The 16,449-nt window shown below is 37.0% G+C and overlaps 1 protein-coding gene and 1 long non-coding RNA gene across 11 annotated transcripts in view; one reads left to right on the forward strand and one right to left on the reverse strand.

Annotated features, from left to right (window-relative positions):
- LOC120422628 (ankyrin-3) overlaps positions 1-16,449 on the forward strand; it is a 143,290-nt gene that overhangs the window by 64,336 nt on the left and 62,505 nt on the right. For all 10 annotated transcript variants that reach the window (XM_039586185.2, XM_039586159.2, XM_039586165.2 and 7 more), the window contains 4 exons: positions 10,755-10,862; positions 14,937-15,233; positions 15,299-15,454; positions 15,509-16,362. In XM_039586185.2, coding sequence (XP_039442119.1) covers positions 10,755-10,862; positions 14,937-15,233; positions 15,299-15,454; positions 15,509-16,362 — 1,415 coding nt within the window. The remainder of the gene's footprint in view (positions 1-10,754; positions 10,863-14,936; positions 15,234-15,298; positions 15,455-15,508; positions 16,363-16,449) is intronic.
- Positions 1-16,449, reverse strand: part of LOC128093127 (uncharacterized) — a 126,496-nt gene that overhangs the window by 42,407 nt on the left and 67,640 nt on the right. The gene's annotated exons all lie outside the window — the stretch shown is intronic.

Consider the following 16,449-nt stretch of genomic DNA (forward strand, 5'->3'; position numbering starts at 1 on the left):
CTAAATCCATTTTATTGCTTACCTTTGTTTGTTTGACCACTTTCTTGTTTGTTTTTGCTGCCTGTGCTGAGATAGTTCAAGAAACTTCGTTTCAAACAGGCAGATGCTTCAACAGGGAAAAACAACTACTTACTTTGGCTCACCAGCTCACGTGAGCGCAAAACGCTCCGGTGAGCGTGAGAGAGCACGAGCTACCTGATAAAAACTCACGCTCCAGCTGTAGCGAGCACGCTTTCCGTGAGCGCTCGCTCATTCGCAACCCTTAGAATCTTAGATTTCAAAATATTGAAAGGAGCAGAAAATTTTCCAAAAATTTCACATTTTTACATTGAAAATGTATTCAATATTACAAACATACTCGAGGTGAAGAATGAGGGCTAATTAGGTGACACTGAAAAAAACTAAATTTGCAACAACAACAAAAAAATGTGCATAATGACTTATAACCAGCAACCTGTTCAACAAAATAAATCATCTCATCTCATCTTCGATTGCAAATTATATTTTGCATCTAAAATAGTAAATTATGCAACAAATTGCAAAAAATATAAGATTTATTTAACAAAGGTTACCAAATTGGCAACGACATATTTTTTTTTGCAATTCCAGAAAACACCTCTTGATTTTTTTTCAGTGAGACGTTTATTTCCCCGCATGAATGACATTAGCCGACAAGGTAACTGTCAAACTTCAAAACAGTACTTTGAACTATTCAACACTCAAATGAAAGCTGAAATAGTAGTTTATGCAACAAGTTGCAACAAGAAGATTTTTTCAGTACGAGTAGTACATTTATCCAACGAGGTTTACCGAGTTGGATAAATACGACGAGTACTGAAAAAATCAAGTTTTGCAACGAGTTGCTTACAACATTTTTTGCAATTCCGAAAAACGCTTCTTTAATGGAATTTGATGTCAAACATTCATGTGTTTGGTAAATTCATCGTTCAAAACAAAAGAATATTGAAAAATTTTACTTTTCGATAGTAGCGTTGAAAAGTTCAACTTTTCAGCAATACTGAATTACATCTCACGAAAAAATCAAATTTTTAGATTGAAGTCGCATTACATTACTGCTTTTAGAGCGTGTAGAGCACACCCATTTCGCATCGACCTCACCAATCTGCCTTAAAGTTGCAGAGGTTGTTTGGACATATAAAACTAGCATCTTGGCCAAATGTGAGCACTCTAGGTCAAAGGGAAGTGGGCCGAATTGGTGTTCCATCTGAAATTTAAAACGCTTTGGGGAACCTTTTGATCCCATTTTCTGGTGACAACTATCAAATTCGTGTTTCTGAGTCAATTTCCCAATACAATCATGCATAAAAGCGTTTATTTTCTTCCATTTACACCTTTTAAAAAATTAAAGTTAAACAAAATTAATAAGATGTTTTTTTTATGACATCTAGATTAGACAAAAGAAAACTTTATTTTGGGTGTAGCAAAAATCTCTAGATCCAATAGTTGAACTCTAGTCCTAATTCTCTCGTTACTGCAGTATTCCTTTGGGTTTTCATATAATAGTCCCAAAAAACGACATCACACAGCGAGTGCATAAAGAACAAACAAATTCCAAGCTGCAGAGGATCCTCCTCCGGCGGCCATAGCGTTCCGTCATGCCAACCGGAGCAACGGTTCCCCAAGGGGCTTCCCGGATGCAGCAGCGGTCGGTTAATGATGTCCGCAGTGCGCCAGTAATTCGATGCAAACCCAGGTCTCGGTTCTTGGTGTGCTGTCTCCGGGACCGCAGCAGTCTGTTAGTTTCACATTTCCAACGACTTTTTTTGCTGCTGCTACTCTCCGGATGGCTTCTAATGTACGACACACGTTCCCCAGGTGGTGTCTACGCCAGAAGAAAAAGTGCTTCTTCACGTCCCGTGGCGGGGAAGTCATGCAAGCGAAATAAATGCAAGCAAAACTGTCATAATCGATCGAACTCGAGATGCCTTCCGCGTGTTACGGTCGATTAAACTTCGCTCCGCTGACATGATGTCTTCATTAAGGTGAAGTTGCTGACATTCTCCAGGAATCGGAAACGGAGCATCTTCATGCTCTGATTGGCTCGAGACACGTCGTTTAAAGTGTCGTCACGTGCTTCTGTAAACATCGAGTTGATTTATTCGCTAGATTCCCGAAAAACAAAGCAGCAATGCACTGTACCGAGAAGCACCTCGTTAGTGCTTGCTACGAACTTCTTTTTATTGTTTGTTTGTTAACTTGCTGGTTGACTCTCGTGTTCACAGTTGATGACTGTCGTGTCAACCCGTAGCACCGACAGTAATTGTTCGCGATATGTCGTCGGCATAGCTTTATGCACACTATCGGAAACTATCAATTGGGAACGGTGCCTGGGAGTTCTGACGTGCGGGTAGCAATTAAAAATACTAGAAGTTATGCAACAAAACAGTTGAAACTTGTTGGAATTTCACTTTAAGTTAAATAAAGACAAGGATTTCCAAAATTAACGTTGATCCGTTGGTCGTTTGCATACTTCAAGAGAATACCTCGGTAATAAACACTATTCTAAACATTGTTGGGATATGATGTTAAGTTAACGGATATAAAACTCAAAAATGCGTTTCAATAGCAGTTTGAAATTTCCCGTACAACTGAACAGGTTTCTCTAGCACCAGACTACCAAGTATAGAATCTAAGCTCCCTCAAAGCGTAAGAATATAGTCACGTATCATTTTCGTCGAACTATGCCATCACGACCGCGGCCCATTAATTGACACAAGAATGAAAGATCCCAACTGATACGGTTTGATCGTGCCCATCCCACCAAACCGGTCCGACAAAGACTCCCCAAAAACCCCTCAAAGGTTCCCGTTACATAACTTTCGGAAACCATTCTGGGAACTTGTTTTACAGCAAATTCACCGAAGCGTGCAACCACGTGTTCGGCAAAACCCCGACGCTAATGATGACAGCGGGCATGACATTAAATTCACCGGCCGCGATCGAGTTGGATTTCCATTGGACCACGCGGTATAAACAAGACAACACGCGGGATCGTTAATAAAAGCACGCAGAGCTGCGCCGTCGCTGAATTGGCCTATCGGAATGCGCGCGATGTTCTATTTTTAAAGACCGCGGCGGCTTTTCTCTTTGGGAATTTGTGTGCCTGTGTGTTCCGTACTGTAAATGTTTGATGCAATTAAAGAAAGCGAAACGTGATATCTGGCGCGAGGGGGTTTTCAAAGTGTCGTAAAGCAAAATAGTGAATAATTGTAAAATTGTTTCCATTTTACGTCCTTTTTGAATACTACGCCAGAGGTTAGGTTTGCGTGCGAAACGGCCAGATAAATTCGTAGGACGCACATGCCAACAAAGCTGCTGAGTCAGCTGAGATTTAGACGTTTTCAAGTGCAGTGATCTGGCGGAACCTTTCGCAGTAGACACAATTTTCAGCGATTTCTTTAATTTTAGAATTAACGCTATTTCTGATTAAACCACATTCTTTATCAAGATTTTTTTTCGCATTCACAGTCTGCATAAAACATAAGGAGCAAAAAACAAAACTGACTTATCATGGAGAAACAGGGTGATGTTTTTGAACACATCCTTTTCAAAGTTAACTTTAGGTAAAAAATGAAAAAGAAATATGGTTTCAATTAACCTAGTTTTTCATAAAAACTCATGTATGTTACCAATCCAGTGTTAATTATAATAAATTGTTTCAGCAAATATAACTCTTACGGAACATTTTTGAGATTTTTGTCCACATTAATTGACAAGAAAAAAAATCGAAAGTGCAACAAAAAATCTGTAATAAACGAATTTAAGTGTAACCATTTTTTAAATAAGCCAAAGTTTACAAAAAAAAACTGTCTAAAAACATTTTTATGGTAGTATTTATGAAACTAGCTTAAAGAATGAAGCATAGACACATTTTTTAGGTTTCATCAATTTACAGAACGATTCCTCTGTGCTCTCTTGTACTATGCTTTCTGGGATTCCTATCAAACTATCATAAGAGAGCACAAAAATTAATAATTGTTTCATTTAGGTGAGTGCATAATAACAAATATAAACACTTCATTGTTTTTTAAAATGTCCTCAATATTTGTTTTGTCAAATTACGAAACTTTTGTTTTTTGTATTTTTTTAAGTCATAATTTTAGTATTTTTCTACACACTTATGTTGGTTCTTTTTATTTTTTTTCTGATAGTTTGAAGCCAGTTCTATGGTAATTTGTGTTTTTCATTTGTTCAGTGACTTTCAGAATTTTTACATTTTTTGCTACTAAAATAAATCATAAGCTGTTGAGTTGCGAAAAATAACGTTGATTCGTACGCTAGAGCATAACAAAAAAGTTCAAGATGGTATGTCAGAGACATAACCGAAAGACATAGGACCAAACAATTTGAATGAGTTTTTGGATTGCTAGTGAAATCTGGAATAAGATTATTTTATTTTGTTTCATAGATTTGTCGGCAAAATTGTCATAAATGTTCCCCCAAGGTGAACCTTTCATGAGGGCACCGGCAACGCAAGGTTGTGGCCACTACTGTCGAAATGGCCATTTGCAGGTTCAATATCAAAACTATGAATTTTGATACCCATATTGCCACAACTCGTATGTTTCGGTTAATGTTACCCCGGGCCCAAGGGGAACCTGCTTTGAGGGCACCGGCCACTCCAGGTTGTGGCCACTACGGTCGAAATGGCCATTATTATGTTCAGTATAAAAAAACCATGAATTTTGATACCCATATTGCCAAAACTCGTATGGTTCTGTAAAAGGCCCTCCGGGCCCCGGGGGAACATGCTTTGAGGGCACCAGCCACTCCAGGTTGTGGCCACCTCTGTCGAAATGGCCATTTTTCATGAGAACCGCCGCATCATAGCGACTTCCACCGGTCCGCTTCGCTCGTATTTCCTCCTTCTGCTGCTGGTGGTTCTTCCTTCTGGTTGCTGGTCCTCTTCTTCTATTGGCCGCTGCTGCTGCAGCCTCGCGCCGGCCCGATGTACCCGGTTCGAGTGCTCGTTCCAAAGTGACTTGCTTTTGCGAAATTTTCTGCTTAAATAGTGGCACAGCCGGAGAACGACACAAAAGGGGCGCGGCCTCGAATGCATACGCTCGCTCTGAGTGGTCATCTGTCCGATTTGAACTGAAAAATTACTCATTTTGATTGCATGTTTTAAGTGCTTTAACTATGTTTAGTCAAACTTTCTATGTTCCCTTTCGATTGGTGGTTCAACCGTCTGGATTAATTCACAGGGAAAAAAGATATAAGCGTTCGAAATGTCCCCTTTTTTTGTAACGCTTAAAAGTGACGCTTTGAATCGAATTTCTGAACTGGCCCCCCAATATAGTAAGTAGAGACATAGTCCTATGTCAAAACTTTGCATAATTACCTTGATTATTAATACCTAAACTTCCCAGCTTAAAAATCGGAAAACTCGATCAAAAAGGGAGAAAAAAACATTTAAAAAATATAAAATGAATGTTTTAGTGCAATTAACTGAAAACAATTAAAATTACATTTTCCTGACTTGATTTCAACCCTGGTGACATTGATAGCTGATAGAAATGAAAAATGAGAATTAAATTGGAACGGAACGAAATGAAACTATACTGTGCTTGTGTAATAGAAAAAAATACATTTAAAGGTAGATTTCAAACAAAAATTATTAATATTTTTAAAGTGAGATAACTGTAGTTATGAAAACATTTCCATTATGCAAATACTCTCAAAATGAAAATATGACACTTTTATCAATGAAAACAGTTCGAATCGGAACACTAACTGCACTCTCGGATTCTTTGGACAGTTATTCTCTAAAAACAGTTAAATTCAGTTTCTAAGTTATAAGTTTAAAGTTTTGTTGAAACAGAACAGATATACCTTTTCAGTAGAACAAGTTCCTTAGCATATTTCGAACATTTTTGATTTTTGCTACGATATTAGTATTGGAGGCTATATTTTTTTTTTAAATCAATTTCTAATTAATTGTAGAAAAAACTTGGAACTTTTCATTTACTTTACCTCCAATTAATTTATTAATAATTAAATTTGTTTAATTTAGTAAAACAATCATTATACTGATAATTTTCAAAGGTAACAATAAAATATATCTTACTTATGGTAATTTTGACGTAATTATTTCAATTGAAAAAAAAAGATATTTGTAAGAAACACAGAGGACATTTAAGCCACCCCAGTTACCTAAAAACACTATTGAAAAGAAAAAAAACTAACAAAAACATGAACATGGTGAGACCTACCCTAGTACATGTTTAAAAAATATAAATCTTGAGACAAGACGTAACGTTTGAATAATATTTGAAAGATAAATTGAAATCTTATCAAAGCAAGTTTGAATTCATTAAAAAATTGTGGTGAAATTATGATGTACTGCAACGGTATTTTATTTTTATTCTGAGAAAAAATGGGTTTAAGTTGCCATTAAAAATCTTTTTTCCGAAGCACTCCCAAAATAACATGAACACCATAAATCCAAAGGTTTTTTAAGAGATAAGACAATTTGCTTAAAAATTGAATTAGAACATCAAAATTAATACTGGTATCTTTATATTCTCACTGAGCAACAAAAAATATAATGACTTAAAAATAAAATTTAAATAACATTTTTTTTCAGACAATGCTAAATTGGAATTGAAAATTAGCAAGAAAATATTTTAAATCTTTTAAATTATCTAACAAAATTGAGTCAAAATCATAAAATTTGTAGACCTCATAAGTAAAATTTTATATAACATTTTAAATTTAAATGCTTGGTTTTTCATTCTTCATGAAATTTTTACTTTTTGCACTTACTGAAAGAGAAAATTTAAAGAGCAATCACAATCTTGCATTCGTTAAACAGAGTTTCAGGAGGAATTCCGTTCTCACTGGTACATTCACAGGTAGAACGTCAAGCATGAAAACATAGTTTGCTCATTCATCTTATGAGGTTGCAAAGTTTGCAAAAAAAAGAATTCAATTTTGAGGAAATTCAATTGCCGATTTTCAATCAAAATTCAAACGAAATTAAATAGATTCTAATTAACCCTCGTGTACACACAAACCCATAATTCAAACACCTGTTCCAATCTAAAATAGGTTGTAAACGTCACTATCAGTAATTACTACCGCACATCACTGCACTGATGACTGAACCGGTTACCGACTCGGCACATTCAATCAAGTGCCGGCCGGTCGGTCCCTGTTATGAAACCGATACCGGTCCGCACAGAACGTTCACAAAACCTGTAGACAACGCCAGTCCCGCTGGATAGCCGCAAAGATACCGCCGCAGTCCGATAAGAATTTCAAAAGAAGAAACCGCAACTCTTGGCGAGAAAAGAAATGGAAAGCAACTTGAATAACTGGTATTTCTTTTATTAAACAATTATATCAAGTCCCGAAGAAAACGATCCCCACTGGCGGCAGTCAGTGGCCAATGTTGTGGCCATATGGATCTGGCCGCCGGCCGTTCAGATGGTTTAATCTTTTTTAGACTGTTTTTTACGAGTTTGACCCTGGGGCGGACCCCTTGAAAGCAACAAGTTAGGGTAAAAGTAGGTTATTTAGCAGAAATTAGTATTGACTTCTTCATGGGTTTAAAAAATCACATGAAATTACATAAAAATTAGAATTTTATATTTCATTAAAATTTACCATAAACAAATTTCAAGTTCTATATTCATAATTCAATCAAATTTTAACTCTACTAAAAAGGAACTTTTACCCTAATATATCTTAACTGACAAAAACAACACTGCTTGCCTTTTTTGGACCGGCCAAAATAAACTTGTCCGTCCCCAATAAAGCTCACTTGCTCGTCGGAATGGCGGGACATTATATCGTTACTGGACCCCTCACCCCGCGGATGCACACAAATATTGAGCAAACTGACTAACCGTACAAAAAAGTTAACACACACAAGTGACCTTTTCCCCTCGATTTCAGTAATTTTTTTTCTTCGGCGCTTTATCCTTTGGTTGTCAAATTTCGTCAATTTTTAAGTTTCTTTTTTTTTTCAAGTAAAAAAATTAAATTCTGAAAACTTATTTTTAAAAGTTTTACCAAAAGTAACAACATTTTTTAATGTCAAGGGGAATCGAGGGTTAACAAAACATTTTGCGCTGGGGCATGCTGCGGTTTGGGGGATCCATTGAATCAGGGTGGCCACCTCGGGAAAAAACCGGGAAAACCGGGAAAAAACCGGGATTTTTATCCACCGGGAGAAAACCGGGAAAAACTCGGGAATTCGACTGACAAACCGGGAAAATATTTTAAATTTAGTTAAAATTTGACAAAAGCCTCTTTAATGCATTCAATATGTTCTTTGCTCAAATAGAATATTATTCTTGTTATTCTAAATGAAGAATTCGCGAAAACTTTGTTTGAATTTGTGTAATAGACTCATGCTTCTTGGCTATGGATGTTTTTTTTGTGTTGTATCCTATGATATTTTCACTTGGCGAATTTGTTTTTTTTTAAATAAAGCAATTTTTTTTCTCTACAGCAGCGGTTCTCAACCTGGGGTACATGTACTCCTGGGGGTACCACGAGCGGTCTCAGGGAGTCCGGAAGAAAAACCCCGTAATGGCGGGCATTTGTCCCAAACAAAATATTTAAGAGGAAAAAAAAAAACAAATTGATTTGAAGCAAAAAACTAACAACCATATTTAAGGTGCAGTGATTTACGGGCGAATTATTTTTTACCAATCAGAAAATGTTTTACAAAATATTTGAATGATAAACCTATAATTTGCATTCCTTAAGAAATTTTAAGAATTTAAAGTAAAGTGCACCGTTTTAGAGTTTAATCTTTTTTTTTCTACGAATATTTGTTTCAAATTTGTAAATTGTGCCAACTACCATTTAATTAAAAACATAAAAAATATTTGTGAAAAAAATCTTATGTTTCATTATTTGGATAGTGTCAATACCACCTTTCTTTGATAAAATATTAGCTTTGCATAAAATTAAAATCAGGATTTCTTTTTTTAAATTTTCCTCCAAAGAAAGCAGTCAAGAATTTTCTCAAACATTCGGTTTTATAAAGATATAATAGAATATTTTTTTTATTGAAAATAGCTACAACTTCTTAAAAGTACTATTAAATAGCATGTTTAAAGTTTGGGCAGTTTCAAAAATCTCTGTTCCAAAAACTACTCGTCCGTCATCAGAAATTGATATAAAATAAAAAAATAAATATGAGAGATGTTTGTAGAAATGAAAAAGTCGATGAAAATTTAATTTAGAAAAAGAATATCTCCAAATTTATTGGCATTTTCAGTAGATAGTTTAAAAGAAATACAGAAATACATTTTATTTTGAAGCTTTATTATGAAAACTGATTTGAAGAAATGTACATGGACGTTGTGTAGGGGGCAAAAAAATATAAAAATATAAAAATTTAAAGAACAAGCCATAGTCTCAACATTTGAATGCAAAAAGTGTTTAAAAATGCATTTTACACTAGTTCAGTTGTTTTGCAATCATTAGTCTTCCAAAAATGTAATATTTGACGAAAACAAATAGTCAACGAAAAAAAACTTCTTGTGAAAGACCGATTTTTTTTTAAATTCAGAAGATTATTAAATCAACCCAAACATGCTTAAAAATGATTTCAAACGTTAGGGAATGGATTTTGAATAGATTTCAGCTGATTGCACTTAATTTTCCATTAAAATTTAGATGTTTTTTGAAAAAAATATTTTTTTTTGCCTCCTGACTTTTTGAGCAACTTTGAAGGGACAAAAACTTTAAATAAAATTTGTACCAGCCTTATGTGTTGTTGAAAAAATCGCAGCACGGTCATTTTTTACGATTTTTTACCATTTTGTGTTTTGGGGTTTTTAGACAGTTTTTTTTAATTAAAATTATTTTCGATAATTAATCCCATCAATACATACAAACTTAACGAAGAAAGTTGATTCACATAAATTGATAATTCTTGGAAGAATCGTTCTTCTTGAATACACAAAGCCTTTTTTTCAAAAGAAACTTTACGAGCCTTTATATAAATGTTGTTTACAATGTATTTTTGCAAATCTTTTCTACAAAATTAATAAATTGTAAATGCCATTTCCTGCTTTCTTATAATAATTTATAGTATTCTAAAAAATAAAAAAGTTAATTTTTATTTTTTATTTGTAAAATCTGTAGAGCATGATGATGAAAAATCCCAATCATTAGGGAAATTAGAGGTTTGGATAGGGAACAGATAAAAAAGGCTTCGTTTTCAACTTACTTACTTTATACTCAAGATATTAGAAAGCTTTCTTGAGGAGCTCAAACTTTGAACCAAATGTATGCGTTCCAAAAGTATGTTGATACCAAAGTTAGCCTAAAAAGTATTGAAATTTGGTTTAAAAACATTCCGGAAAATTCCTTCTAGTCTCGGGAGAAAACCGGGAAAAAACCGGGAAATTGAAAATCGAAATCTGGTGGCCACCCTGATTGAATGCTGCACTCTGCTGGCAAGATCTGGTCAAGGCGCTTTGCTGCACATTTCCCCCGCCCCACCCTTTTGCGATGATATTGTTTCTTCAAGTCAGTCCAGATGGTGAAGGTGATGGTGGTGGCAAATTTATGATTTCAAATTGTGATTTATGGAGGCGAAATTAATAAGCGAGCCTGCATTCCACTCGCAAATGTGCTTCCCTTGAAGTGCTTTCATTCGTTGATGGACTTGGGAAAGTTATGGCCTTGAGGAATTATTTTTTTAAGTAAATTTTTATTGATACTTTAGAAAAATACTTATGAAACTTTCTTCTTTCTTTTTTTTACAGAACGACACAAACACAGCCTTTCTGAGGGCAGCTCGGGCAGGAGATTTGCCAAAACTAATAGAGTATCTCGAGACAGAACAAGTCACAGACATCAACACGTGTAATGCGGTAAGTTTACCTGTACTTTTGGGTTTGAAAAGAGTAAAAAACAGCAATAAAATTCAACATTTTCACAAAAATGAAAACAAAAAACAATAATTCATGTTTATTGACAATAATAGTGCAATTTTATAAAAATACAATAATAAAATCTTAAAGCTTCGAATATACACACTGAAAAAATTATGGTTATATTACACTGGGAATGATCACAGATTTTTTGTAAAAAAGTTTCTATTGAAAATAAAAGAGTAATATTCAACCAAACTCATTTTTCATCTTGAAAAATCAACTTTATTTTGCTGTGTATTGATATCAATTTAATGTAAATTTATCAGACTTTTCTGACTTTCATCGCATAAAATTGCTTATTTTTTAAAACATTTAATTTTTTTTTAAATATTGAAGTTTTTCATTTTGCATTTTTAATGTTGGTTCAAAAATTGGAGTACCGTCATGAAATATTGATCTTAGATCAAACATTATCACTTAGGACCATTTTTGGTATGTTAATATTTCTTTGCCATATTGGGTATTCTTGTGGCCCTGTTGGTTTTCTCATTCTCATCAAATTGTTATATTCTTGTAGATAACTTTCGTACCTTTCCAATAGAAACATTTTTTTTAATTTGTCCCATAATCCATAAATTCATAGGTTTAAAATTGTTATACTTTCTAACTTAATGTAATAATGAAATGAAATAGGACTTTGATGAAAATTAGAGCATATTTCTCTTAAGATAATGACATAATTTATAAAAAAAAAAAAAACAGTATCCTGAAAGACCCTCATTTTCGGCTCAAAGATCAGAAATCACTCATCGCCGAACAAATCTTTGCCGACTGTAGCGCGCAACCATTCGCGAGCGAACACAACCCGCTAGCTGTCAGCGCCTTAGCCAATCCCTTCACACAGGGAACAAATACTTCGTGAATTTCTTTTCCTACTCCGTCCGTCGACCCGAGTCACAAACGAATATGTTCAGAGAGGAGAGAATCTAACAAAATACCAGCGAGGCGCTCACTTGGCCTGCACTACCACAGTTTGCCGTCAATTTATATTTGGCATGGTGGAAATTGCTGTCAAATGTGACAGTGACAGTTGAAAATATAGACAAATCTGGATCTTTTGCAACCGGAAGCATCCAAATTGGTCAATTCTACCAAAAGTTCTTTTTATCTTTTAAGAAAAAAAAAAATTGGGGTCAAATGATTACCCGAGCGTTTGAGTGTTAATAATGTGTATTCAACAAAATTGCAAAACATTTTTGATACCATTGATTTTTAGCAGTTTAATAAATGATCAAAACAATGCCGATCGCAGAATATTTCGAGTCAGCTTTGAGCGACATTTTTTTTTGAAAAGTTCAGAAAATTTGCTATAAAATTGTCTAAGAGACATTGAAGATTGGACCTCTGGTTGCTGAGATACAGCGGCATAAAGAAAAAGAAACAGGAAAATTGAAGTTTTCTAAGTCTCACCCAAACAACCCACCATTTTCAAATGTCGATATCTCAGCAACTAATGGTCCGATTTTCAATGTTAAAACATGAAACATTCGTAAAATTTTCCGATCTTTTCGAAAAAAATATTCTTTTTTAAATCAAGACTAACATTTTAAATGGGCCAAACATATTATATTACGCCCATTTAAAATGTTAGTCTCGATTTAATTTTTTTCAAAATATTTTTTTCGAAAAGATAGGAATTTCACGAATGTTTCATGTTTTAACATTTTTTCAAAAAAAATGTTTTTAGAAATGGTCAGTCATGGTCACTATTTTTAAAAATCGAAAAACTGCAAATATTTCCCTGTAATCAAACTTTCGGTGGATATATCTTGAAAACAGAGCCCTTTATCCAAAAATGTGTAAAGTACTTTTCGATTGCAAATTCAATTTTACTTTAAAAAAAATACGTCAAATTTGTTTTTGCATGAAATTTCGATTTTTTCCAAAAATCATTATTTTTTCAAAAATTCATAACTCGGCGGCAGATTTTTTGACCATGTTTCTCTATAGCTCAAAAGTTGCGGGTTTTTGTCCCCTAAAACATATCAAAAAATCTCGAAAATCAAAAAATACGTATTTTTGGAAGTTGAGTTTTTGTTAAAAAAAGTTGATTAAAAAATCTGCAATTTTTTTTCCGTGTACCTATTTTTTTCTAAATAGTCCTCAGCAAAACCTACAACTTTGCCGAAGACACCAAATTGATCAGAAAATTCAGTCAAAAGTTACATCTGTTTGAATATTTACGTACCATTTTTGTATGGACAGCTGCCAAAATTGTATGGAGACTTGTATGGGTGAACCAATGACACAAATTAGCTTCTTTGGTCATAGGGAAGGCCCCCACAAAGTTTTAGCCAAATAAAAAAATACAAATAAAATCCATTTCCGGTTTTGGTAGAGAATTGCTCAACTAAAGGTTGATTTTTTTTCTATGACTTTGCCAACTAATATTTTATTAGAATTTGTATCTTTTTCAGATAATTTAGATAAAATCGATTATTTGCAATGTGTTGGTCTGTCTGTCTGTAAATAGTTATTGTTGGTAATTCATTTATTTCTGGCCGCTTTAATCGTTTTGGTCATTCGTTGTCCAACCGTCTGGGAAAGTTTTTGGAACATTACTAAATAACCAGAATAAAAATATTTCAAAAGGGTGGCCATTTGGATCAAATCTGACGCGATTGATATTGCGCGTATTCCCGAAAAAGACACGCGGCATATCAGCCTCGAAACGACGCGCCGCACTTTCGGCAAATGAAAACGAAGTTGACTTTATAGCTGTCGGCCACCATTGCTAGTACCAACCACTAGTGTCTTCCTTTTTATCTACAAGGACTTCGCCGCCCTGGGCTCCTAAGTGTATGAAAGTATGGCACGGAGCGACGGCGCCGAATACCCATATTTACACAAAGAATTTTAGAGCGCCCGCCATGGGATTCGAACCGGCGACCTCTGGATTGGAGTCCAGTGCGCGGTCCGATTGATCCACACGGGCGGGACAAATGCGCGCTGTCAAATCCCATACTGGTCGTTTTGTTTGTGTTGATATCGAGGTTGATATTCTTCTTCGAATCGCATGGCATTGTTGCCAGGTATGTTTTTTATTGCACCAAAAGTGCAGAAAATCGTTGGCAACAATGTCTACGGCACATTCTGAAATGCCGCGTGGCGTGTACTTTTGAGAGAAACGGACAATATTAACGATCTTTCTACACCCAAACTGGGCAGCGCTCGTCCGAGAGAATAATGTTCTCGAGCCGAAAGAATAGTGGTACCATTTACAAACAGAGAACACAGCTCGAGAAGGGCGAGAGAATATACTCCGAGGATCAGTTGCAAAAAAAATTATCCGTCAAATAAAAAAAAATTAAAATTGTCAACTAAGGGAATCGATCCATAGACATACTAACAAAGAGTGGTCAGAAATCGATGTATAACACTTGTTGGAGATTGTTTTCATTTAACGAAAGCACACCTTTGTTTTGATGGTCATTCTTTCGATTTTGGCACTGAGCCCTTAATAAATTTTGAGGGAACGATTCTCTCGACTCTGAATTGTGGGTGTATGACTTATTTTTTAACCCTAATGGCAAATTTTCGTCCGTCTTCATGTTCGTTTACTTGGGGATTGTTCCTTAATCAATATTCACAACTCTTTTTTACTAAAAACTGTATAAGTGCCGTCGTTTAATCAATTTTCTGTTTTCAACTAAGTGGGCTTGATTTAGCATAGTTGAAAAATATAATACTTTTTACCTTGTAACTAAAAGTTAAAATCCTTATGGGTAGACACAAATTTAAGTAAATGTTTATACCTTTATGAATTGAAGTGACAAGATTCCAGTAGTAGCGAGGAATTTGATTTAACTTGTTTGCTTCACGAACTGCAAAAATATCGACAGTCTAAATCCCTTCGCCCTTGAGCTAGTATAAGCGGATTATCCCGTCTGTGTTCGTAAACCCTTTTTTCGAAAATCCAATAAAACGACTTAATTACGCAACACAATCAATACCCGAAAGCGTTACAGCGAGACTAAAACATTGCCATTGTTCCACCACATTCCATTCCAGAACGGGCTGAACGCGCTGCACCTCGCCGCCAAGGACGGCCACTACGAGATCGTGCAGGAGCTGCTGAAGCGGGGCGCGAACGTGGACAACGCCACCAAGAAGGGCAACACGGCGCTGCACATCGCGTCGCTCGCCGGCCAAAAGGACATCATCCATCTGCTGCTGCAGTACGCGGCCAGCGTCAACGTGCAGTCCCAGAACGGGTTCACGCCGCTGTACATGGCCGCCCAGGAGAACCACGACGAGTGCGTGAACCTGCTGCTGGCGAAAGGAGCGAATCCGGCCCTGGCTACGGAGGTGAGTTTTCTTTTTTGTGTGCAATCCGATCTTGGAATGGGTGATGATTTAAACTTGATTTGCAGGACGGATTCACACCTCTGGCCGTAGCAATGCAGCAAGGTCACGACAAAGTCGTGGCGGTTTTGTTGGAGAGTGACACCCGCGGCAAGGTGCGGTTACCGGCGCTGCACATCGCGGCCAAGAAGGACGACGTCAAAGCGGCAACCCTGTTGCTTGAGGTGAGTCTTTCTTTAAAAGTTGATTGATTGCAAATTAACCTCTCTTTCTTGTAGAACGAGCACAATCCGGACGTGTCGTCCAAGAGTGGCTTCACGCCGCTGCACATAGCCGCCCACTATGGGAATGTCAATGTCGCCCAGCTGCTGATCGAGAAGGGTGCGGACGTCAACTTTACCGCCAAGCACAACATCACACCCCTTCACGTGGCCTGCAAGTGGGGCAAGCTGAATATGGTGTCGCTGTTGATCAAGAACCGGGCCCGCATCGACAGCGTCACGAGGGACGGGCTGACGCCGTTGCACTGTGCGGCACGATCCGGCCACGATCAGGTCATCGAGTTGTTGCTCGAGCACCAGGCGGACATCATCGCCAAAACCAAGAACGGTCTCGCGCCGCTCCACATGGCCGCCCAGGGTGAACACGTCAGCGCCGCCCGAATCCTCCTGGTCAACAAATCCCCCGTCGATGACATCACCATCGATTACCTAACGGCGCTGCACGTCGCGGCCCACTGTGGCCACGTAAAGGTCGCCAAACTTCTCCTAGATCGTAACGCCGATCCAAACGCGCGAGCCCTCAACGGGTTCACCCCCCTGCACATAGCCTGCAAGAAGAATCGAATCAAAGTTGTCGAGCTGCTACTCAAACACGGTGCTACCATCAGTGCTACCACGGAAAGTGGACTTACCCCCCTCCACGTGGCCAGTTTCATGGGCTGCATGAACATTGTGATCTATCTGCTGCAACACGACGCTAGTCCCGACATCCCGACCGTGCGGGGAGAAACGCCGCTGCATTTGGCCGCCCGGGCCAAGCAGAGCGACATCATCCGGATCCTGCTGCGAAATGGTGCGTACGTGAATGCGCAGGCCCGCGAGGATCAAACGCCGCTGCACGTTGCTTCGAGGTGAGTTTGCGTTGATAAGCGATCGACTCATGTTGATATGCGAATGACGTAATTGGAACAAGGGCGTCTACATAAAGTGACACTACA

The sequence above is a fragment of the Culex pipiens genome, chromosome 2, assembly GCF_016801865.2.
Source record: "Culex pipiens pallens isolate TS chromosome 2, TS_CPP_V2, whole genome shotgun sequence".
NCBI lineage: Eukaryota > Metazoa > Arthropoda > Insecta > Diptera > Culicidae > Culex > Culex pipiens.